Source organism: Mercenaria mercenaria, unplaced genomic scaffold, assembly GCF_021730395.1.
Source record: "Mercenaria mercenaria strain notata unplaced genomic scaffold, MADL_Memer_1 contig_4464, whole genome shotgun sequence".
Taxonomy (NCBI): Eukaryota; Metazoa; Mollusca; class Bivalvia; order Venerida; family Veneridae; genus Mercenaria; species Mercenaria mercenaria.
This window is the reverse complement of record NW_026462694.1, coordinates 1-26,989: the sequence shown is the minus strand read 5'-3', so window position 1 is coordinate 26,989 and position 26,989 is coordinate 1. Positions and strand designations below refer to the sequence as shown.

Below are 26,989 nucleotides of genomic sequence, written 5' to 3'. Positions count from 1 at the left end.
CTATCTAAGGTGCTCTCCAAATCCTACCTCCTAAACCCACATATCAGTCTGTCAATGAGACAAGAGTTATATAGCAAAACCGTAAAGGATGATGTGTCAACTGCTGACCATTTCTCATGCCACCTTAGTGGAATCAGTATATAATATATTCTAACAAGGTATATTTAAGGAAAGCTATCCAGTAACATCTTATAATAAGGATAGATATCTGCACGTCGAATAGATACCACGGTGGCACTTGTCATGCTTTATCTAAACTTCCTGACCCTTAAATTAGTCTAGCTACTTTAAAGAAAATGAATATGATTTCAAGTTTAGAAAATAGTTAAAATCAAAATCTAATTTAATACAAAAACGATACAGTCATAGTATTATAGCTTGATATTTTTGCTAAACTGATTTGAAAAATATGGACCTCGCGCAATTTTTCATAATGAAGGTCTATGGGAAAACAGCAACTTTCATAACATGTTCGCGAAAAGATAATTTTCCACAGTGTAGATTTTAATGAAACTTCTCACAGTCGTAAATAAACATATGGCCTATAATATAGTGAAATAAAGTGTAAAGGTCCGTAGGCTTATTTCTGGGATATTTGGCCATGATTAAAGTGAACCGCCTATGTGAAGCTGATTTTAAGACATTATTTTGAATTATTTAACGTGTCAGATGATTTTATATCATATTTAAACTTTAGAAAGATAGTAACGTTTTACAATTAATAAATTACTCAAAGGTTGCCATTTACTCATAAACTGATTTTCATTTTAGTACGCCGAATCCAGACTTTATTCTACGTTTTCCGGATAAATGACGTTACGCCATCACTTACGGTTTATCAAACGGACGCATCTAGTGGAAACTGAAAGGTGATCATTCACATTTGAGAAACATTTATGGAATGTTTAATTTTTAATATATTCTGTTAGAGATTTATTTCAGAAATAAAAGGACCCATTTCAACCCATTTCATAGTGTTAGATTCTAATTCGAAAAGTATATTTTATTATTTTTTAAGAACGTTTGTAATTACTCCCCTTTATTACGAAGTATTTAAAAAGTCAACTACTTCTTTTGATTTCAATATAATTTCTAATGTTTCATTTGCGTCTGATTTCAACAAAAAGGCAACTTTTAAATCAGTGAGTAGCTTTGGAATTCATATCTTTCAAATCAATAATGTATGCGCAACTGAGATACGTAAAGGGAGGTACTAATATTTTTTACAAACTTGCCTTTCTGATGAACTTAGGCTGGATATATATTTGTCAATGTATCAATAGTTATTCAAATATGTATTAAAACAGTGAACATTACTTTCAATTGTCATTTTATCACTTCTCAAATGTAGCGTATAGGTATTGCATTGCATTCATTTGGTCTTTGAACAGTCGAGCGTTGCTGTCCTCTGACAACTCTTGCTTCAATGTTATTCACCATGCCTTTGTGTTATAAATTTAATAAAAAAAAACATAAAATCCTCGTAAAGTTACGAGAGGGTCAGGGGTCTCGTAAATATTTACGATATCGTAAATAAAATGGCGGCATCCGTGTGAGCAACCACGACGAAACTTTCTGTCGAAAATACTGCAGATTGTTCAGCAGTAAAACTTGATTTTCTGTGTACATGTTGCACAACAGTGGATGAACTACGTCATCGATAATACAAAAGCACGCGCTTTGGGTCAGTGCTACACGAAGCGGAAGCGAGTGTAAAGGAAATATTGAGCACATAAATACGGAATTCCGTTAGGGCCATCGCCTTTGTATGTGTTGATCTGAAACGCGATACTCGATAGTACGATGATGAAAACGCGAAATCACGAAACTACGATAACGAAAACGCGACAACACGATGATGATAACGCGATACTACGATAACGAAAACGCGATAATACGATAGTACGATGATGATAATGCGATATACTATCGCGTTTTCACCATCGTACTGTCGCGTTTTCACCATCGTACTGTCGTATTATCGCGTTTTCGTTATCGTAGTATCGTGATTTCGCAATATCATTATCGTACTATCGCGTTATCACCATCGTACTGTCGCGTTATCACCATCGTACTGTCGCGTTATCACCATCGTACTGTCGCATCATCATCATCGTACTGTCGCGTTATCACCATCGTATTGTCGCGTTATCACCATCGTACTGTCGCGTTATCATTATCGCACCATCGCCTTCCGGTGCGCATGTGCATGCTAAAAATGAGAAGATCAGAAGTTATACTTTTAGAACTACAGCTCCTGCTCTAGCGATAGAGCAACAGATTCGAACGCGGGTGCTAGTGTGTGAAAATCTTGATTTGTATTGATGATCCTCCTATAGCTACAGCTGCTAGTTAGTCAAAAGCAAAAAATAATTAACATTTTTCCATGCTTTTTTAGCTTTCGTCAATTTAAGAGTCATTTACAGAAAATGAATTTAGGGAGACAAAGCGTGTTGGATGTTGAACAGGTTCAGAATGCTGTGCAGATATAATTTTACTGCATTTCTCATTCCTGTAAAATCATAAATAAAATGTCTCAGTAAGGGGGCGTTAACTCACTTTTGGTTGTAAACTGCTTTACTTTTTATTTTATTTTTGCAGAAAATTGCCAGACTTTGATGCATTAAAAGAAACTATGTGCCATGAAAACTGCAAACAATATTCTTCGAATATTTGCGATGCTCCGATTTCAGTGTTGTTATGCGTCTTACGGAATTCAACATCAATGACCTGAGCTTTACAAGACATGCATTTGCTTTTCAGTGTTGAAATATAAACCATCATATTTGTGAAAATATTCATCATCATATTTGTGAGACCAAAATAAAAACAAACAAAAAACGCCCAGATCATGCTACAATATAACATTCTTTTTTTTCTTGTTATCATATACTATATAGAAAACTCAAACCGATTGACCTGCAGAGTTTTGCCTAAGTACATATTTGGTTTTAGCTGAAAAAACTTTTTACAACCCATTAGCAAGCAATAGAAATCATTTTTAATTTCAACAGAGCTTAAATAACAAGATAAATAGAACCCAGAACACTGGAGAGGAAATTCTTCTGTGCGCATGGGCACCGGAAGGCGATAGTACGATGATGATAACGCGATAGTACGATGGTGATAACGCGACAGTACGATGGTGATAACGCGACAGTACGATGACGATAATACGACAGTACGATGATGATAACGCGACAGTACGATGGTGATAACGCGATAGTACGATAATGATATTGCGAAATCACGATACTACAATAACGAAAATGCGATAATACGATAGCACGATGGTGAAAACGCGACAGTACGATGATGAAAACGCGATAGTGTATCGCATTATCATCATCGTACTATCGTATTATCGCGTTTTCGTTATCGTAGTATCGCGTTATCATCATCGTGCTGTCGCGTTTTCGTTATCGTGGTTTCGTGATTTCGCGTTTTCGTCATCGTACTATCGAGTATCGCGTTTCAGATCAATACATTCAAAGGCGATGGCCCTAACGGAATTCCGTACATAAATTCTGTTTATCTTCGCTGTTTCCTGTGTTGACAGATCAATTGGAGGGACATGCTGGTAATAATTATTGTAGAAATATTCGGTTATTTAGGTATAATTTTATTAGTGTCGATATTGCAGACATTCATCATCAACGGTTATTTGGGGTCGACTCGTACCCTATTTACTTCGTATCAGTGTTTTTTATCATCTATATAATAAAAGAAACTGAATGTGCATGAGACTTGATTTTAATATAAAAATAAATTAACTAGGCACCAATGATCTATATTCGATACGGACAAATGCCTGCAATCGAAGGGTATGTTTGACAGTATTGCAACTGTAACAGTCTCAGGAAAAATGTGCAGCCTCGACCGGGTTTCAAACCTCGGACCTTCTGCTTACAATGCCAAAGCTCTACCAGTTGAGCTACCGAGGCCACCCGATACGAGAACCGCTACACACCTTCCCTCTTATTGCGAGACTTTAGCACTCCTGGCCAATGTCTGCCGCAGACTGTTAACCGAATTCAGATTCACACTTAGCCAAACTGCTTTGCCCTGCATAGGCTCCAAGGGTGAGCATCCTGGACGAGCCCCCAAATGTAACAGTCTCAGGAAAAATGTGCAGCCTCGACGGGGATTCAAACCTCGGACCTTCGGCTTACCGTGCCAACGCTCTACCAATTGAGCTACCGAGGCCACCCGATACGAGAACCGCTACACAACTAATATGACCTGTCTGTATTGAACATATGTTTATTGGATAATAAAGTCGAGGAATTCTCTTGCCCTCCAATAATTAACTGAACGCCGCCTAGCCTGCATGATAGTCATCAGGTAACCCAATGCCTAGTCGAGAGTCCTCTAGGGGTTTTGTATCTGGCTTGAAATCTTGATGTGACATATTAGTGATATTACATATGTCATGCAATGTAAGTTACAAATGAAACATTCTTATCACACAAGCTTGGTATCACAGTTTATTATAATGTCTTTAAAACTATTTATGTTGCAGAATGCCTGAAGAAATTATAACCCTTCAAAGGTAGTTTGTCGCATTAAACCAACTCTTTCTGTTTTCTTTATATTGTATTATAAATAAAGTTCTAAACAGTGACATTTTTTTTGTAACAGATAGTGGACAATGTTGAACAGAGTTGAAGTCCTGGAATCTCGGTCAACTGCAGATAGCAGCATGGCGTAAAGCAGACGTCTTGTTTCCCAGTCCAATTTTAGTCAGGTATTCTTGGTGGTATGTGACAAAAAAAGCCATTGCGTTTTTTTTTCTTCCTCTTGAATTCATACAGTCATATAGAACCATGAAAATGTAATTTAAGTTTATAAACTGTTCAAAATGAAGTAATTATAAAATTCCTTCATTCTAAAGATATATGTCTTTGTCTGAATTATAGTAGCAAATATATATATTCCTTCTTATCTTAGAGTGATAGTAATAAATGTATTGCACATTATAAATAATTTAATAATTCTTCATATTAAAGCAGATTTTATTGTTTGTTTCTGAAAAAACAGTTGACAGACCATATTACTGATATTACATTTTGTCATAACTAGCTTTAATAAACCAGGATAAGTTTGAACATTAGCTTTACTTTTTCAGGTATGAAACTGCAGTCAACACAGGTTTTTAGAGGTCTGCAAGTACAGAGTTTTAAATTGTGAAACAAAGTAAGTTATTTTTGTCTTTTCTAAGACCTGTAGGGAATATTTAAGACTTACACATGCTATACATATTCACTTTTACTTCTCAGAATTCATCATATAATATGTCATACCAGATAGCACACAGTACTGTTTGTCCATATAGAGTACACCTTTTATTTGCTTGAAAATATTTTGACTTTTCACAACTGATGTGGTATCAGTTGCCCTTTGTTGCTGTGCATTTGAAACCCACACTAGGGGTATAGCATTCTTTCATGCAGGAAAGTTATCCAGCTAATTTACATAGTGTTGGTTGTTAACACAAGTGCCTGCTCTATCTTGCCTGAAGTAATACCTGGGGTCTTCTGTCACCAATAAAAGCTTGAAAGTCATACTAAAAAAATAGTTTGGTCCCTTTTAAGTTCCTTACATTTTGATGTTAACAAGAAAGCAGTAACAGTACTCACCACAATGAACTGAAAATATGCTTATATAGCTTGATGAACTGAATTAGATTTTAGCTGGAATTTCTACAATTTAAAAATTAATCAATCATGTTTAATAATGTGCCAGGAGTTTTACATATCAGCAGGTTTCTCAAGCACTACTTTATGAAATGCTTTCAAAGGTCAGTCACACATGTCTTTTTCATCATTAGTTGATCTCACAGACAGGTCACATAGAGCTCTCTAGCTTTTATTTTGTCAGAATTGTGCCTCTTTTTTAAACTAGAGATTTTGGTAACAGTTTTGCCTGTGTCTCAAAAACTACTAGGCCTTCATAAATTACTTTGCTGTCATCAGATTATTCAGATAACCTCACAGGGCAAGTTGTGTAACTCTAGCTTCAGTCTTGTCGAAATTGTGCCTCTTTTAATTTAGAAAATTTTATTAAAGATTAATGCATGTAAGCTGGTTTCTCATAAACAACTTCCCATATGATGATAATATTTTCAGCTTTAGAATAGTTAAATACACATAAACATGGATGTATATGTGACAGCCCTGATTTTAAGGGTTTGGATAGTAATATTTTAAAATCAAGAGTTATCTCCCTTTGTTAGTTTTATTGTGTTTTGTGTGCATTCTTGTGCATTGACCCTAGGTCAAAATTTTCCCTCTGAAATGCTTTAATTTCATTGGATTAGTCTTTCATAAGATACCTGGTCATTGTCTGTATAGTCATGTAACTGAATACTAGGAATATAAACTGGCTATTTTTATTTAGGGACCCAGACTGTCAAAAATAAATGTTTAACATTAGGTATATGGGTATTTTCTCCAACAATTTAGGGGCCCAGCCCAAAATCTAGGGGCCATGGGCTACTGGGCCCCTGCTAATTTATATCCTTGAATACATGTATTGAGCTTTTTATTTTAAAACAGTTGAATTAATATTGGATTAAATACAGGTTTTTTATTTCACTCACTACAGTTTGTAATTATCAATTCAATGGTCTCATAAAGTGCATAGTAATGATTTTATCTTTTATGCTATAGGCTCATTCTGTTTAGACAGTTAATATTTTGTTTCATAAATGGCAATCTTTCTTATATCACTGTCTCATTCTCTATTTGCACTATAAACCATTTAATCATTTACAGGCCTCTAACCAGATCACATTATGCTGTGCTGAGATATTGCTGTGACATATGGTGCATTTAGGTCCACAACCTGGTATGCATAATTTGTATTTGTAACCTTTAATTAATTGCATAGCAATGTACATTTGAGTTTACACACTTCCTGAAGTATATGTATTTTAGCTGTAATATGCCACTACACACACATGTATATGTTTGAGCCTGAGATGTCATTATTTGATTAAGAGATATGCTTAATATGAACTGTATGGTATTTTGTGTAACAACTTTGTGTCTTACATGATTGTAAGTATTTATAGTAAGTATTGTTCATATGTATTTTCAGGATGCGTTATACTAAATACTATGGTGATACTAATATTAAAATAGTAAAACTACAATTGGTAAATTGCTTGTTGACTTTAACAAAGGAACGAGAAGAACCCATCCCCATAAACACAATTAGTTTTTACAGCCAATCATTATGGCATCCTATAGAAACTAACAGAGTGGCATATACATATTCTATATTACTGTAGGTTGAAATTATTGTTTTGCCCATACCAAAGTTTTAGATATGGGTAGATCATCAGTTTTTTTCTTCATATTTTTTTTCACAAAACAGTGTTTAAACTAGAATTGCAGACAGAGCAAATTGTAAACAATTCTTACATTCAACTAAACTTCTTTCAGAAAATTGCACTAAAGTAACACAGTGATTATGACTGAAAGAAGATAATAGGATATCTGTTTTCATCTTGAGAAATTAAAATGAGGGTTGGAACAATCATTGGTCAGTCAGTTGAAGTAGTTGAGGGTTGTTCTTTACATTATTTGATGGAAAAACATGTATATATGGGTTTTTTTTTCAGGTATTATATGAGTTGACAACTGTACAAGACATCCTATTGAAGACAGTTCTGAGTGAGCAACAGCCCAAGACACCTTGTTAATGCTGCCCTGTTATCTACTGAGTTTCTACATACAAGTCAAGTAAGTACTTGCTAAACTGAATTCATTTGAAGCTTTTTTAGCTTGACTGTATGAAGTATATGGAGAGCTGTCCTACTTGCCCCGGCGTCAGCATCCATGTCTACACCTGTTAGTACAAGGTGGATTTTCTTCAAACTTAAAACCACATCATATGACACAAGGGACAAAACTCTGGCACCAGTATTCCATGAATTATTCCCCTTTTGTACTAAAATTTCAGGTTAAGTTTTCAGGGCAATTTTCGTTCTAATATGAAATTAGGTGCTACCTAAAAAGCAGAGCTCCCATGAAAAATCACCAGTGCCCGTTAAAAATTAAAGGAGTGGTGCTGGAATTATCTGGAATTATGGATTCGTTTAGGAAGTTTATGTTCTTTAGATCTATTAAAATTATTAATGATAATTCATGATTTCTGAATGCATGTTTTAGACTGCATCAAGATTGATTCTCGACATGTGAAAACTCCACAAATATTCTGTATCTATATAATCAAAAGAAAGTTCGGTATAGATTAACATCTGCACCAAGATAAAGAAAAAAACGTATTTGAATAATTTCTGTTATTCTTATTACAACGTACTGCATCAACAATTTTACATAACTTATTATCATACTGGAAACCAGTCACAAAATGATAACTGCTTCAAATTGAAAAGCTCGAACTTTGAAAATTTCAAACCTAACAGAATCTCATTAGGCCAATAGCCAAAGGAATTCTGTGTCTTTGCGTGTGAATGTTGGGCAATGAGGACTTAATGTAAAAAGTTAATGTTCCAATTCCAAAGTTAATAGAAATTAGAATTTACGTAATCCTGGAAATGACTATTGTAATTCTTTTAAATGTCATTATTGTCAAATTTTGGTTCTTTTTGGAAGGAAGAATGTGTCCAACTTTCAGTCAAAAATACTGCTATAACAGATGCCTGGTATGAGAAAATTACAATCATTTACATGACTGTACAAAGCTTGTTTTAAACCCAAAAGTGGTTAATCTTTTAGCACTATAGAATAGAGATGGTAGTAAGAACTTTTTTGATGTTTGTTGATAATTCATCGCCATTTTTTTTTTTTTTTTTTTTTTTTTTTTTATTTAAACTCTGGTCAGTGATTTTAGAGCTAATGGATGAAATATATGCGAACGGGGAGAAGAGCATTATTTGCTTTTCACAGTTTAATGCCTGTATATTTTGATCCTAAAGCTTTTCTTTTTTTAATTTATGTCTACTGACTACTACACAGGCACTACAGTGGAACCTGACATCAAAACTAAACACATGTTGAATTTCACATGAATGACTTTAGTTATACAATATTTTCAAAACTCATAATAATACAAAAAAAAATGAAATAAAAAAGATAAAAATTTAAAAAAAATCTGGTCTAGGTGAGGTTCGAACTCACGACCTCTGGATTACAACGCGAACTCGCTAACCACTACACCATTATGGAGTTGTGACGTAAACAAACATAAGTATATATAATAAAGTTCGGTAATGGCAGCGTGACGACAGTCGTTTCAAAATGAAAATATTGTGTTTTATTTCTTTTTTTCTTCGTAGAAAATGTATTTAGCACTTATTTCTTATTATCAAACGCTCATTTGCATTTTTATTCAATATTCAAAGCAGTAAGCGAGACGCTTTTGTCAACCGTAAACAGTAAGCGTCTACTGACGTGTTTACTGATTAATTACTATGTGCATAGTGCACATGAAAAAATCCAAACAACACCGATTCCAAAACGTACCACGAATTTTCAACTCGATAGTATACACAGTTAGATCTCTCTGTTCATTTTCTTTTTCACACGTTTAACCGTAATGCGACGCTGTCGGCGCCGCTTCGCGGCGCCGGTAGCTCTGCTATTAATTATTAATTGATTAAAACACTTGAAATACATTGCAGTTGTTCCACGTCATCTCCCGCATCATAATGACACAAGGTCCCAAAAAAATACACAAATTTTTAATGAATTATGCCAAATTGTACTTACTTAAAGAATGAATTTTGGTTATGTTGAGTCAAAAACAAGGTCACTCGGTCGAATCAAAGGAAAGCTTGTAAACACTAGAGGTCACAGTTGTGACTCAATCTTTATGAATTTTGGTCAGAATGTTTATCTTGATGGTCTCTAGGCTAAGTTTGAAACTGGGTCATGTGGAATTAAAAACTAGGTCACTAGGCCAGATCAAATGAAAATCTTGTCAACACTTTTAGATTTCACAGTTTAAGTTGGAACCTGATGAGAATTGGTTATAATAATTGTCTTGATAATCTATAGGACTGGTCAACTTTGAATCTGGGTTATCTGGAGTTAAAAACTAGGTCAATCTTCATGAAACTTTGTCAGGATGTTTATCTTGATGATCTTAATGCCAATATTGAATCTGGGTCATGTGGTTTTAAAAACTAGGTCACTAGGCTAGATCAAAGGAAAATCTTGTTAACACTGTAGAGTTTGAAACTCATGAAAATTGGTCAGAATGCTTGTCTGAATGAATTCTAGGTCAGGTTTGAATATGGGTTAATATGGGTCAAAAACTAGGTCACCCAGTCAAATAAACAAAAAAAAAACGGGTGTATGTGCAATAGGGGCTGCGTTTTTGAATGGATATTGGTGAAATTTTATCAGAATTAATTTCTTAATGAAATCTAGATAAAGTTTGAATCTGGGCCATCTGGGGTCAAAAACTAGGTCACCTGGTCAAGTCAAAGAAAAACATTGTGTCTGCAATAGGGGCTGCATTTGTCATTTGATGTGCATGAAACTTATTTAGAATGTTTGTCTCCATCAAATCTCAGATGATTTTTTTATCTGGGTCACCTTGGATGAAAACTAGATCAGCAGGTCAAATCAAAGAAAAGGTTTACACTCTAGGGCCTACATGTTTGATTAAATCTTTATACAGCTTTGTCAGAATGTTTGTTATCAATAAGTCCTAAAAGTTATAGAATCTTGGTTATGTGGGGTCAAAAATTAGGTCACTAGGTAAAATCAAAAGAAAAGCTTGTTTACACTCTAGAGGCGACTTTTTTGCTCCAATCTTCCCAAAACTTTGTCAGAATGTTTGTTTTCATCAAATCTTGATTGAGTTCTAAATTGAAGCATGTAGGGCCAAAAACTAGGTCATTAGGTCAAATAAAAGAAAAAGCTTGTTTACACTCAAGAGGCAACATTTTTGGTCCAATCTTAATGAAAATAGATCAGAATATTTGTCTCCATGAAATCACTAGGTTAAACATGTTTACACTGTTATGGTATGTTACTCAGGTGAGCAACCTTAGTCCATCTTGGCCATCTTGTTACTTAAATGTTAGGTAAAAGTTTTATTTTGATGAACATTCACTCTACCTCTGTTATTATTAAATGGTTTTAATTCAAACTTAAAATAGTTGTTTGGCATCATCACCCACATCAGTGAATGCTAATGACTCCATGTGTTGCAGGAAGGTATTTAGTTTGTAACTGTAATTTCCCATCAATTGAAATCCTCTCAAAACTGGTAAAATAATTACTTATATTTGGACAAAACTCACCGTCTTTGCCGTTCGACAGCTGCAAAAAGGGCAAATATAAAAGATTCAGTGTAAGTAATATTTCACTGGTACTACCAGTTAGTAAGTTCATACTCTGAACAATACGTCAGAGAAATGTGGGCAAATTTGACCGATTATGACGTTGGCAGCATTAGATTATATTTTTTCTTTACACAAAAATTACCGTTAGGTAGCAAAGCGAATACGCCGATAATCCGGAGTTCACCGATTATTGTTCCAGTTCACGCAATGTAATTCAGCAATTAAACTGAATAGCTATTAACTACTGCTGTTATAGGGAAGTGGTAGAGTGGCTGCCATAGGTGTGAGCGGTCCTGGGTTCGAGTCCCAGTTAGAGCTTAACTATTTAGATTCTGCTAAAGCATAGTTTTGCTGTTAATAGACTGTTCCAGATGTTCTAATTTTTAGCACACAGTATCATGGATCGTTATTTAGCAATCCAGATAAAAATTGAATGTTAAATCAAATGCACCCAATTAGAAAATATTGACTATATTATGTCCCTTAGATGTTTATGCTCTCCATGTTCAAGAAGAGTTACATTTCCTTGATCACAAAATTTTCGTTAACATGAAAATATTAAATGCTCATAACTCCACGCTTCTGGTTAAAACATTGTCTATATTTCTGTTTTTGAGAAATATATGGACATTTGTCTTCATTCCAAAGCTTTTTAACTTCAAACCTATGATTTGAAAAACTTAGGTACTATCTCTACATTAACTGTAAAAAGGGGTACTTATGAAAAATAAACTGACTGAATGGTAAACAGTGCAGATCATGATCAGACTGCATGGATGGGCAGGTTAATCATGATTTACACTGGTCGCAAAGACAGAATCAGTCGTGTCCAGCATGATAAGAGTTAACATATATTCTGCTGAGTTATGGAACTTTGTTTTTTGTTAGCTCACCAGAGCACAAAGTGCTCAAGGTGAGCTATTGTGACCGGTCATTGTCCGGCGTCCGTCGTGCATCTACATTTGCCTTGTGAACACTCTAGAGACCACATTTGTGACCCAATCTTTATGATTCTTGGTCAGAATGTTAGTCTTGATGAGCTCTAGGTCAGGTTTGAAACTGGGTCATGTGGGTCAAAAACTAGGTCAGTAGGCCAGATCAAAGGAAAAGCTTGTGAACACTCTAGAGGCCACAGTTATTACCCAATATTTATGCAACTTGGCCAGAATGTTTGCCTTGATGATTTCTAGGTCAAGTTTGAAGCTGGGTCATGTGGGGTCAAAAGCTATGTCACCCGGACAAATCAAAGGAAATACTTCTGAAAACTTTAGAGGCCACAGTTGTGACACAGTCTTTATGAAACTTTGTCAGAATGTTTGTCTTGATTATTTCTAGGTAAAGTTTGAAACTAGGTCATGTAGGTTCATGGTTTCCGAAAGATAACTCATGAAAGGCTTGACCGATTTTAATAATTTTTGGTACACAAGTGTAACATTAGAAAATACATGTTAAGTTTGAAATTGGGGTCAGTAGGTCAAAGGTCAAGGTTGAATTGACCCTGAACAGTTAAACGGTTTCCAGATGATAACTTGAGAATGCTTGCACCTAGGATCATTAATTTTGGTACACAGGTGTAACATCATAAAATGCAGGTTAGTTCGACTTTGATGTCTGTAGGACACAAGGTCACAGTGACTCGGAACAGTTAAATGGTTTCCGGATGATAACTTGAGAACACGTTTGGGCCTAGGATCATGAATTTTGATACACAGGTGTAACATCATGAAATACAGGTCAAGTTTTACTTTGAGTTCAGTAGGTTAAAGGTCAAGGTCACAGTGACTCGGAACATTTAAATGTTGTCCGATGATAACTTGAGAACGCTTGGGCATAGGATCATAAATTTTGGTACACAGGTGTAACATCATGAAATACAGGTCAGATTCTACTTTGAGGTCCGTAGGTCATAGGTCAAGGTCACAGCGACTCGGAACATTTAAACGGTTTCCGGATGACAACATGATAACGCTTGGGTCTAAGATTATAAATTTTGGTACACAGGTGTAACATGATAAAATACAGGTCAGGTTTGACTTTGACGCTAGTAGGTCAAAGGTCAAGGTCACAATAACACAAACAGTTAAACGGTTTCCAGATGAAAACTTGAGAACACTTGGGTCTAGGTTAATGAAAATTATAGGGAGGTTGGTTATGACCAGCAGATCTCAAACTGATTTTGAGGTCAGTAGGTCACAGGTCAAGGTCACAGTGACCCGGAACATTTAAACGGTTTTCAGACTATAACTTGAGAACGCTTGGGCCGAGGATCATGAAACTTCATAGGGAGGTTGATCATGACCAGCAAATTACCTCTACTGATTTTGAGGTCAGTAGGTCAAAGGTCAAGCATGTTCACTGGCGACATTGGCTTAGTTCTGTGACAATGACATATTGTGTGGGTATAATTCGTCTCTCCTGTGATAACTCTAGTTTTCATTAAAATTGATCTATAGCATCATTGTAAAGTCATCTCTCAAATTTGTTCAAATGAGGGCACATGCTGTGTTTTATGCTTTTATACTGATCACAAATATTATTATTCATGATTCTGTGTGTCATAAATATATTCACTGTCATATGGTGAAGGTCTTGGACCTTCTTAATTCATCCGTCACATTAGCTGATGTACTCAATTGCCCTTACAGTTACCATACATGGTATGATTAGGCTCCCAAATGTTTTGGGGATTAGTAGGTCAAGGTCATACAGATCAGAGGAACAACCCATCATGGGGCATACACGTTCTTCAAACAGCTCTTATGAATATGTGTATCTTGACTGATTTCTTTTTTTTATTTTTCAGGTATCCATCAAACAGAACTGAAAGCCAAGCTGTGATTTTTGAAAATTTAATATAAAGTTCTAAATGGAAATACAATTTGAAAAGCACAGACAACTTCTTGTATTTTTAAGCTACCACTTAACCATAGTGTTAATTGATTGATTACAGACATAAATGTATGCCGTGAAGTTCAGTTTAAAATGACTAAATATAAACGCTGTAACAGGAGGATTGGTCAATAGCTGAAAGGTCAAGCTCTAAGGCCATTATTCACAAGCCAAATGCTTTTGTGTCTCTGAATCTCGTATAGGGAGAAGATGTCAAAAGGTCGTATTTATGCCCAACTTTGAAGAATATGTGGTGAATTGTTTTGCTCATTGTTGGTCTGTCGGCATCGTTTTAATAGGAATGGTCTCTGTCCTGACGTTCGTCCGTAACATTTCTATCGCTAAGTATATATCCTAAACCCCTCCAAGGATTTTCATGAAACTTTGGTCAAATGATCACCTCATTAAAACAATGTGCAGAACCTATGAGTCAACCGTGTCTACTCTGTATCTCCTTAACCCCTTGAAGGACTTTCATGAAACTTAGGTCAAATGATCATCTCATCAAGACAATATGCAGACCTTGCGAGTCAGCCGTGTTGGCTCAATGTCAAAGGTTTGAGCTCTGTATCTCCCAAACCCCTTGAATTATTTTCATGAAACTTTGGTCAATTGATCACCTCATCAAGACAATTTTAAGAACTTATGAGTCAGCCATTTGGCTCAAGGTCAAGGTCACAACTCAAGGTCAAATGTTTGAGCCTTCATTTTGGGTCTGCTCTGTATCTTCTAAACCCCTTGGAAGAATTTTCAAATTCATAGATGTCATATAATCAACAACGTCAGTGCTTCCACCCATTACCATCAGCCCTTTCATTATCTATCTGTAAACAGTTTCCGACCAATATTTCAAGAGTGCGTTGGCCTTCTGACGCTAAGCTTTATAGAATTGTCTGTGGTAAGTAGACTTCTATTGTCACAAGGACGTTGAGACTGAAAACTTTGTCTGCTGTATACTTGAAGAGTGCTGTAGCTGACAGATTTAGAACTACAATATGATTTCCTGTCGTCATCAAATGATAATTACGGGTCAGTTGTTTGAAGGTAATGGTGACCTCTAGACTGAAAATGTTCTCCGGCCAATATCCGAAGAACCCTTTAGCCTACAGCCTTTAAACGTCCTAGGGAGATTGAATGTAAATGACCTATACTTTTTACGTGTCGGTATGTCGGAGGTCCGGGTCACTGACCCTTAGACTGAAAAGTTTCTGCTTAATAACTATAGAACACTTGCTCCTACTCTTACTTCACAGGGGGCCTCCGTGGCCGAGGGGTTAAGGTCGCTGACTTCAAATCACTTACCCCTAACCGACGTGGGCTCGAGCCTCACTCGGGGTGTTGAATTCTTCATGTAAGGAAGCTATCCAGCTGGCTTACGGAAGGTCGGTGCCCGCTTATGATGAAATAATGCACGGAGGGGCACCTGGGGTCTTCATTCACCACCAAAGCTGGAAAATCGCCACATGACCTATAACTGTCGGTGTGAATTAAACATCAGCAAAAAAACCTAACTTCACAGACTTATTTTCTATTTTCAACATATGACACTTGAGGTTTTTGCTGTTGATGAGTCAAAGTCAAAGTGAAAAAGATGCTCATTCATATGATTTACATACTAAGGGTTTGAACCTGTATTGAAGTATGGGAAGTTTTTTGTTATCACTAGGTTAGGAAAGAAACAGCCATAAGTGTCATTTCGTCATGATCTGTACGAAACAAGGCCGGAATGTTTATTTTCTTAAAATCACGACCAAGTCTGAAATTTGGATCAAAAACTAGATCAAATCGCAAAAATACACGTTTACAACTAATGTCACATTTTCTACTTCATGTTTTTGTTTTGATGAATTCAAGTTACAAACTGTTCATCTGCGAGCAAAATATACGTCACTAGTTGAAATCATAGAAACTATCACACTGTTTCTGTACACCTGTCCTGTCAACTTCAAGTATTTCGACAGAGTAAGATAGGTATGTCTGTCAGTTAGAAAAATTCTGAATAGTACATGCAATAACTAATCACAGGTGCCCATCCGGGCATTCTTTTAAGAACGAGTGGACACTTTTATAAATACTGACCTCCCGTAAGCCATACTGACAACATCCTCACGTGATGTTTCGAACCCACAGCGAGGCAAGTGATTCGAAGTCAGCGACCTTTACCACTCGGAGACACCATTCATTAATCTTACCAAGCAACTGGTGCAACGCAATGCATGGAAACATGGTACCGTACATTGTCTTGTGTATATTTCTACACATTCATAGTTATTTTAAGCATATAAACCAACATAGTGGCTTTGCGACCAGCATGGATCCAGACCAGCCTGCGCATCCGCGCAGTCTGGTCAGGATCCATGCTGTTCGCTAACAGTTTCTCTAATTCCAATAGGCTTTGAAAGCGAACAGCATGGATCCTGACTAGACTGCGCGTATTCGCAGGCTGGTCTGGATCCGTGCTGGTCGCAAAGCCACTATGTCGGTTTTCTCATGGCGCGGCTCATGTATTACCCAGAGGGACTTGAAAATCTTGCAAATTGGGCCGTGATAGATCGGATCTTTTTCAATGGTGTATCCTCTGTAGTTTATAGGGCATTTAACAGGGCCAAAATCATTTCAGGTTATGTAAAAAAAAAATCGTACTGTTTTTAAGTTTGTACATCAGTTCCATTGCCTGTCCTATGGTTTCCCCAAATGTCCGAAAAATTGCCCCAAGTTATGTTCAGGGTATGTTCACATCAACAGTTTCTTTATTTCTTACACAATCCTTCAAATTATAACAATTCTGCGTGACACTTATCAATATCCAGAATACTATACTCAAACCGTAACAAGGAACCATACTTTTATACATTCTTTCATGGCACATATATAAATTTTATATAAAGTCTTCAATGATGCATGCATAGGTCTCAGTTCGGCAGTCAGTTTTAAATGTCTTGTTTTGTATCATTTTCACATAACAGTTCTGTCAGAAATAAACATTATTGCTTGAAAATGAAGGTTAATTTTCACAAAAGGCGCGTTTCCGGATTTAGACCGTTGAAAAACTGAGATTTAGTTAGGGAATACATGTATGTAATGGAAGTATAAGACGGGTGATGGTAATGATGGCTCCAAGATTTTTAGTGAGAGTAGTGAGTTTTCTAGAAAGATCTTGAGGTATCATTCCCGTGAAAAATTAAGAAAGAAATTTGGTGATGATTTTAAATTTTTCATAATACATGGCCGTTTTCGTCATCCCAATTCACAATACAAACATTAGCATTTTACTGTAGCTCGGAGTAAACCGAAAATATCGTAATTGATGGCTTATATCTTTATTTTTAAAACGATACCCAGTAAGCTTTAGGGGTTTGAGCGTCGCCTGATCAATCCGCTCGCCTATTCTTCCGTTTTCATTGAATCGGGGATCCTCGGTAATGTACGTTATATCACGAATATTAACGGAGGCTCCCTAGGGTTATGTTTGTGTCGTCTGCTATTTTTTGAATCGGGGATCCACGGTAATGTACGTAATATCACAGATATTAACGTAGGTTCCAGGGGCAATTCATCCGTGTGTTTGTCCATGCAGTCTTTGTGCACACTTGTCATGTTTTTTTTTTCTTTTTAATATGTCCAATCGTCGTGTCTGAATGAGAAATTGAATGAGAGAAAGAAATACATTGGTCTGTTTTTTTTTTAAATCCCTTTGCACTTTTCACCGCCGAATTCCTTCGGCCCTCAGAACAGTCTTTCTACTCCTACGATCTACTTTCCAGGGATCTAATTTCCAGATTTTAGTTCTACTCCTAATTGTAAGATGGTAAATCTTACATATACTATTTGGCCTACTTCAAATTCAAATCATTTTGAATTATTTAATTCACTTCAGTTGTGGTAAAAAATATTTAGATATATTGTTGATACTGTATTTTGTATTTCTTTACACAATGCGTGAGTTATTGTTTGTGCAATTTTGTATTAGGCCTATTTCATCTTATGTTAGGCTTTTTATATTACGGAATAAGAAAGAGAGTAACGAACCGACGCCGGGAATTGCTGTGACAATAGTAAAATAAAGGCTTTGACATTATTATAGTTTGTTTGATAAAAAGATGACTTAATGCCTTGTGGTTACACAGTTATATACAAATGGCTGTGATCATGCGCGTAGCGTGGCATACTCGGTTACTCAGCTGAGTATCATTTAAGATCCAAAAATAAAAAATAAAAAGGTTAAAAACTCCATATAAGCAATAATAAACAGATCAGGAGTAGGTATGGAGGTATGGACAATGTCATAGCATATGAGTATGCTGTTGTCTTGGTCCTTGACTTTGTTATAATTTTTTGTGACGGCAGACTGTTGTTGCTCTTTTATCAAAATTTCTATCAAAATTTCTAAATTTTGTTTTTTTCTTGCTCTACTTGCTCTTGTTATTGTAAATACTTATTTAAATCTAGATATATTTAAAATTCTAAATACACATGATTTCAGATGCATATATACTATAGCTGCTATTGACCATAAGAACAATCTTCCTAATGGCAATTGTCCATCAATAGTAAAATAACAATTGTGTCTGTAACAACTATGAATTCACATGGCTCGATTTGATTTCCAGTTAAACAAAGACGGAAATTTTGTGATTTATTGTTTAATTTACCACGGTTCAGATGCTTCAGTATTTAACCACTCGGGCTAACACCTTGATGGTTCAATTCCTACGCATCTGAACTCTGAACCGCGGGAAATTAGACGATAAACCACTCGAAGGCCTTGATTATTTGTTAATTATTTCCTGTTTCGCTACGCTCAAACAAAATTAAATTATCTATCCCATAATCAAAGAGAATCAACGGGAGCAAAAAGAACAAATTCATAAATTAACATTTAGGCTTTGTTATCCGCATTGCCATAGTATAACACTCAACATCAGTCATATAAACTATCAATTCATTAATTTCTACCTTATGAATATACTTTCTGGGTCATTATGCTAAGGAGCACCTACTCATCCCTACTTCACCCGTCGTGGGAATGGGGACTATAGAGAAACAAAGTTTCAACACCAGTCACCTTCTTATGCCCCGACGCCCATTTCCCAAAATGTATTGCCAGAAAAATACATCAATCAAAATTATTTAACGCATGAAATAATTATACATCCTACACCTCAATACCTTTGAAATACGGTAATGCCTCGATTTCTTTTAACCTAGGATACACATATGTAATAAATGCTCATAACCAGCATTTACGGTAAATTCTCTTTTAAATATTGCAGTTGAAGAATAATGTTGTAAGCATTATATTGATTTCTATACCAAGGTTATTTTAGCCATCTGTTGCATGTTTACAAGTTGCATGTTGCATTTTAATATAACAGTCGTCCTTGCCATGAACATTGATTTTCAAAAACATGTATCTCTACATCCTTGGAAATCAAGTAAATAATGATACAGAGACAAAAGTCTTGTGACAGATGTTAAGGCTGAAATATAAAATCCAAGTTCACGAAACGATAATAAAGGAAATGTATAGACGACATTAGTAATTAAATATTTGAACTTGAAGAATGAAATAAGAATCTATTGAAATAGCTTCATTATTTTTTTCTGTTTTGAAATTGTGCATAGGTCAGTGTTTGTCCTCAGCAGTCTAATCAGTTCCTAGGCAGTTTATAGTATTTATTGCAAGATGATTTGCATATATTCCGTTGTAACACGTATGCAGACATGTGTACTTTATTTAAGAACTGAATGCTATTTTCTGGGACTTCTTGCAAATTCATGAATCGCGCTAGCGATTCTTTTGATTGATTGGCAAGAAGCCTTCCAGTGTGGTTCATGCCCATATAAACGCACAAAAATACCGTTCAATTTTACGACAGCTTGCTACAAAAATAACTGATTTACTTTCCAGGAGTATCAGAAAATCAAAATAAATGTCAATATATCGATCTTTTAGTCACAGTAAAAAAAGACCCGCCCACGTTCAACTATAATTCTGATAAAAATACAGTTCCTGGTTTTATTTAAAATATGTTTAACTCCAGTGATAATTTATACAGTCATATCATTCAGCTGTGATCTTTGACGTAAGAAAAATTAGTTAAAGCTATAATTAAATGTTTTTTTTTGAATGCTTTGGCGTCCAATTTTGAAAGAATGTCTGGAACGAGGCCATTTTGTTCATGTTTTTGGTGAAGGACGTCAGATTACGCGTGCAATCTCGCGGAAAGGACCGTCATTGATATTATTACTGCAATGTTTAACGCTTTTGTCTTTCCATAGTAAAATGTATAGTGAATGCAAATTTTGTATACAACAAATAAGTTTGGAAAAAGAGCTCATGTTGCTTATTTTGTGAATAACAAATTTCGTCCTGAATAAATAAACAGCCTAGTTCAAGTCCTTCCAAAATGCCAGCCCCACCCCTCTCACCGACCCCGATTTGTATCGTTCATCAACTTATATAGACCTTTCTTTACATTCCGAGCCGTTTGTGAATATTTTGTTCAAAACTGAGGAAGCATAATTTTGGTGAGAAAAGTCACCAGAAGCCACCCTGCTTTCTCTAGGTTTGCTCTAAAGTTTCCACGGGGGAGGCTCCTCGGACCCAGCCGGAGGAGTGGATTCCTCTCCCCCACACTCTTCCCTTGAATAACATCTAAACTGATCACGCTACGCCCCTGGTGATTAAGATGAAAATGTATTTCAGATTATACACCAAAGCACAATCCAGACTCGCAAAAATCACGATTTTTCGAATTGTTCGTAAATTTCTTCAACGTCAGATCTTCTGAATATGATGTACGCATAAAAATTGCTTTTTTACCAGTCCGAATTCAAACAGACGAAATATGAACACTTGAATATCATCTCAGCCAAAGAGCTATAAAAAGAAGTATTTTATACTTCTTTGTCTCAGCTAACTAGTTTTCCGGTGCGAATATTTTTGTTTGTGTTTTGGAACACATTTATTTTAAACATTTATCTCTCCGCCGAAGAAAACTTTTATAAAATATGCTTATTAAATAAGATTCATAAATTTTATTACATGTTTATGTTTAGGAGGCAGTAAACAGTTTTCTGAGCTTCTCGGCTTAGAGTCGCCTACCTAACTTTCAAAACCTCACACAAAAGTCTGTAACCACACACCTGAAATAAAGATATTGCAACATTAACACCACTGTATGTCTATCGTTACAAATCATCTACAATACATCTCTAATATCTAGTTTTCTGTTTACAAGACCTGAATTTTGTGCTCTCCCGGTCGCGGAAACTGATGACGAAAAAAGCTAAATTTGCCGATTTTTAAATCGCTGCAGAAAATTCCCTGAAAACGATAGCCCCAACTGCTACACTGTTCCATACTCCAGTAACACTGTAAAATCTGAAAATAAGCTCAAATATATGTGCCATTCGTACCGTTGTTTCACTGTTCCAGTTTTCCTGAGGCCCCTGCTAAAATGACAACCCCACTTTAAGCTAGCTCAGAGGAAGCATGTATACGCTCCTGCACGTCATTACGTCATACTATCAAGATCAGGGCTACTCAACAGTTTTTTTTTTAAATAAGTGAAACTCAATTCTAGCCGCTGAAACTTCAATTCTAGCAATTATTATTATTTAGAAGTTCAAATATGCCCTTCATTCCGTAAATTGCCTCTTATTTGTAAATTTCACCCCGGCCAATTCGACACTAACAGCTCAAAACTGTTTACTGCCTCCTTAGATTATGCCGGTTGTTTTGTTACTAAGCAAGTGCCCGTTTTATTTACACGACGTTAAAAACAATGTAGACTGCGTCACTGTGTTTAACCAGTTACGAGAAAGTTACGATGATTGCGATATGCGGACTTACGAGGACGTTGATAAGACGGTTTGCGAGAATCATAAATATTCTCGTAAATCGGAACTTACGAGAAATGGACCTCGCAAGTTTCTCGTAAAGTTACGATATTGATAAGACGGTCCCATACATTGTAAAGAAATTTTAACAACAGAAATAATAATAATTATTAAATGAAAATGAAACTACAAACAGCTTAACAGCTTAGCTGTATAAGTAACACCGGCATTATGTTCTCTTTATATGACATAAATGTAGATATTTTAGTACAGTCTGTAAACAATTGTTTCATCTTTAGTTTAATGTAAATAAGAATTTAATGTGAATAAAACTTTTAAGTAGCACTGCTTTAGTACTTTTACCTCTATTTCCTAGATGTAAGAAGGAATGATAGAATTTTCACTAATGATAATACCAGTATATATGCGTTTGTTTAAAATTATATCTGGCTTTTTGTAGCATTCATAAAGAATATAGACGCTTAAAACTACATAATGATTGAAATTATAGAACACATGCCATTAAAAGTTAGCGAAATATGATAACTTGTTTATGTGTTTATTTTGGAAAAATCGACCCATGTTATCGTTTGTCAAAATGCTGCTTCCTGATTAGAAGTCGTTTCGATAGGTAGTGAAATGTTATTATATACAGGCAAATACAAATTCATAAAGAACCTGGTAGAGTGCACATCACGGTTATGCTGCATGAACAATTTGATAAAATATTTCTATATCTTATTTCAAATCAAGTTTCTGGAAGAAATTAATGACATTGTTATCAATTCTATAACTGTGTAAAATCAATACAATGTGTACACTTAAGCATAGTGTAAACGTTACGTGAGACGTAAAAAAATTCTACGCTCTGATAATTATTCACTCGATGAATACTAGCTGATTACAAGTTTACTGGCATTTGACGGTAAGTTGTAGAAGATAACACGTTGCGTTTAACCGATAGAACAAGTTATTGTTTTATTACATTTCAAGTTATATAAAATTATATGTAAAGTGGAATTATGCGCATTTTGCGAGTAAAACTCACTGGCACCATATCAGAAAGAAAATGCCCCCGTACGTGTTATACCCTACCCCTAGGTATTCTATAAGAACCATGCTCATGAACGGGAAAATATACTAACCCATTTCAATCGCGTATTTCATACCTAAAACACGCAGTTCAGTAAATGTGTACTATTGATATTAAACAAGCGATAATTTATCTTCCATCGTACACCAGTCACATTGTCTCAATATTCCATATTGCAGAGATGCTCCATATGTTTTGTGCTTTAGTCAACGTTACAGAAAAAAATTGCGTGAACTCCCCTAATGAACATCCGGTCTAGAGGTCACGGCAGTGTGCACATGTTAAACGAAATATAAACAAACAAAAACAGAATGCAATATATTCACAGTTTTACGATAAGACTCGAAATGATGAATGAAATTCATCTTGTATATGATTTTGAATTTGAAATCATACATTGGTATACATCTATTCTGTTTATTTAATTCATTTTGCACATTTATGCTGCATTTAAACATTTTAGCGTACACGTGTAGTAAAATGACGACTGACATACATTTTCACATCAGCCAATCAGAGTGTGTCTGTAATCTAGACCGGAACTTCACCAGGGAAGTTCAAGCAAGATTTTTGTGTACCTTTGATAAAACTGTAAACTACACGTTGTTTTTCTAAGATAAAAAGTATTGAAGAAATGTGACCAGTACACAACGGAAGATAAATTATCGCTTGTTTAATATCAATAGTACACATTTACTGAACTGCGTGTTTTAGGTATGAAATACGCGATTGAAATGGGTTAGTATATTTTCCCGTGCACGACCATGGTTCTTATAGAGTACCTAGGGGCAGGGTATAACACGTACGGAAGCATTTTTCTTTCTGATCTGGTGTCAGTGGTAAAACTCCAGCTAAAATTCAAACTGCACGCAGGAGTTTAGACTGCCCCCCGTCCCTATGTTTGTTCTTATTTACATATATCAGTGTTCTTCATTAAGTAACTCCAGAAGGTTGTATTTACATTGAGATTTTTATTGCCCCTGGCTCCAAATATATATGGTTCAGCCATCAGATAAAATTTTGCTATTTTAGAGGCTTAAAATTTTCTAATAAAATGTTTCCTATATTTATATAAAAAATATTAACCATGCAGCCAGGGAGCCATGGCCAGGCTAGCAGGAGTTGCTTATCTTCAACTTCAGAAGTCTCTGCCTGTAGGTAAGGAAGATCACTGCGTAGAAGATTGAAGAATAGAATCATTAATTTAATAGTCCGATTTCTTTATTTCTAACACTTATGCAGCATTATCGTAAAATTAACACATTTAAATGCACAGCAACCGAAAATTGCTTTCACAAAACATTCACCAAAAAAAACGAAAAAAAAAACACACTTTGCATGTGCAGTAAGATGCACATAATGCCACTTTAATTAATAAATCATATTGTATAGAAATGGCTGGAGCTGAAAACTAGGTGTTGTATAACCAGTTTAGTACAAGAATCTGAGTGTCACGGCCAGCTTTTACTAGGAAACTCGGCTCTTCCGTGACGATAATGAATTGAAGCAATGCTAACTAGGACCATGCCACCACTCGATCCATAGTACTGATTCCTTTATGTATGTGTTTTAGGTGAGAGAGGTAAGATGCCGGCTAACTACCTAACACGGGAAGCTCTAGTTAATTGCGTTGTTTCAGTTAAAAACATTTTTCAATTTTAATGCTAATATGGCTAATACACTAACTTACTTCTAAATTAAAGGCATCACGCTGAATTTTAAAGATATATGACCTTTCATATTCGAGTCATCGCTGTAAAGTAAGAGGCGTCTACTTACTACAGGTTATTAAACAATACTTTATATATCTCCTTACGTGAGTTTCTAATAGTTTCTCAAACATTTTTTTTTTACATAAATCTAAATTGCAGTCAGTCAGCATTTGTTATATTCTGGCGAGTCTTAATCTGTATTCCTTTGTCAGCTTTTAATGTAAACGTTCAATTCTTTCAATGTAGGGGCGCGCTCAAGATAAAATATCTCTCACAGAGTAAATAAAAGTAATAAGAAGAACAAAAGGAAACTTGTTTCTTTTCACAAAAGTTATTTACAATCACAGCTGCAGAATGTAAGTGTCATGTGACATTTGTAAAATGCCTCACCTTACTTTGACCCGGTGTTATAATTTCTGGTCCTTTATATCATAGAGCAAGCTAGTTGTACTACAATACAAGTCCGCTTAAACTGGTGTTAGGGAGGATGGGTGTTGCACATTTCATTACTTTCTATAAACATTCATGAACAGACTCAAACCGAGACTATTATCATGTTGCCTGATCTAATAGTGTTCTTTGCTTCCAAAGGTTACTTTCATTCACAAATGTCAATGCTTGAATTTGTTGGAGAGAGGTAATGGAATGTACAGAATTCCTCATATACCAGAACGTCGGCTTGAGGGGGACTCTATGAAATAAGCCGATACTTTGAATAAACTCCATAATATCAAAGGGCCAGGAAATATATCAACATATTTATAAGTTCTACTAGTTTTTTTGCATCTTTTGAAGTGTTTTTCTTTCTTCCCTTTTGACATGCCAAAGAAATATTGGAATGCAAGGTATCAGTGTAGATTTTATGTGTCCTTAGAAACGTTTTGTTTAGGTAAAGTATATTTTGTGGATATAAACAATTGAGTGTGTATTTTATATCCTTGCATTTTTTTCTTTATTTCTTTAATTACTGGTACATCCTGTCTTGTGCTAAGCGTTTTCTTACATACAAATTGGAACTGAACCAACGAAATTTTAACACAGTTTAAAGCATATTATATCATTATCAACTTACAAGTAAAATGATAAAAGACAAAGGCTTAAGTTAAGCAACTAAAGACAGCTGATATTGTTTTCAGGTATTCAACTTTTTATTTTGGGCAAACTTTCCCCAGAGATTCTTTTGCAACAAAAGGTTTTCTCATTGTAGATAAACAAACAAACAGCTTTCTATTGTTTAAATATGTTAAATACATCTAAATTATCATGTCCGAGTTCTAAGAAATTACTTTCTTTATACTTTTGTATAAATCAAAATATATCCAAGTTAATCACAGTTTAACACATGTACTCCTATTAGTTTGTACTGTTATATAATATCTACTCATTCATAAAGTGCAATTCTCCCAACATTGAATTACTTTCCTCGTGACCCTTTACTGATTATAGTAGTATATCTCGTCAATGACATTCCTTATTTACTCACTTGGATCAGCTCACGATTTTATCGTGCGCTGGTTACCTATAGTACAATACTGAATTTCCATGCTAAATTAAATACTTTAAATAAATTAAGCGGACAAATGAATATCACTGTCCCCTACCCTACCTAATACAGAGTTTACTATAAAATTTATAAAAAAGAAGTTATTGCTATGTACTTTCTATTTGTTACCCATATGTATGTTTTTTCTGATTTGTTTATTACATTGTCTGTTGTTGCACATGTAACCTGACGTAATAAAGAAATATTGTATTGTATTGTATTGGCAATCTAAATCTCAATAAAACCAAACCTGTTACTAAACTTCTTTGCGTTATATGCTTCGCAATGCTTAACTTAAATGCTCTGTTTCTGCGGGTATTGCGCAAAAAGAAAATGCTGTCAAATATGTAAACATAATGCTACATTAATGTCGACTAATACAACAATGTATTAAATATTTATATATTTGTTTACATACCACTTTGAATATCCGATTCATTTTAAAAGCACAACTTGCTACCACGAAAACCAATTCACTTCTATACAAACTAATCATAAATAACTAAACTGACAAATGTTTTAATTACGCAGGATGTAAATATTGAAACCAGTGATATTTTTAATATATAAAAAATTATGAA

The 26,989-nt window shown here is 35.2% G+C and overlaps 1 protein-coding gene and 1 long non-coding RNA gene across 3 annotated transcripts in view; one reads left to right on the top strand and one right to left on the bottom strand.

Annotated features, from left to right (window-relative positions):
• The window catches only part of LOC123527675 (cell death abnormality protein 1-like), a 48,463-nt gene extending 21,506 nt beyond the window's left edge, over window positions 1-26,957 (bottom strand). The window contains exon 1 of the mRNA XM_045307289.2: window positions 26,827-26,957. Within this exon, the coding sequence (XP_045163224.2) occupies window positions 26,827-26,904 (78 nt within the window). The 5' untranslated portion in view covers window positions 26,905-26,957. The remainder of the gene's footprint in view (window positions 1-26,826) is intronic.
• LOC128553901 (uncharacterized) lies at window positions 4,576-6,794 on the top strand. Of its 2 annotated transcripts, none has more exons than XR_008369461.1 (3): window positions 4,576-4,759; window positions 5,129-5,196; window positions 6,777-6,794. It is a non-coding gene; the product is annotated as an uncharacterized LOC128553901 (long non-coding RNA). The 2 variants fall into 2 exon arrangements; XR_008369462.1 differs by having other exon boundaries at window positions 4,581-4,747.
• Window positions 26,958-26,989: the final 32 nt, after the last annotated feature.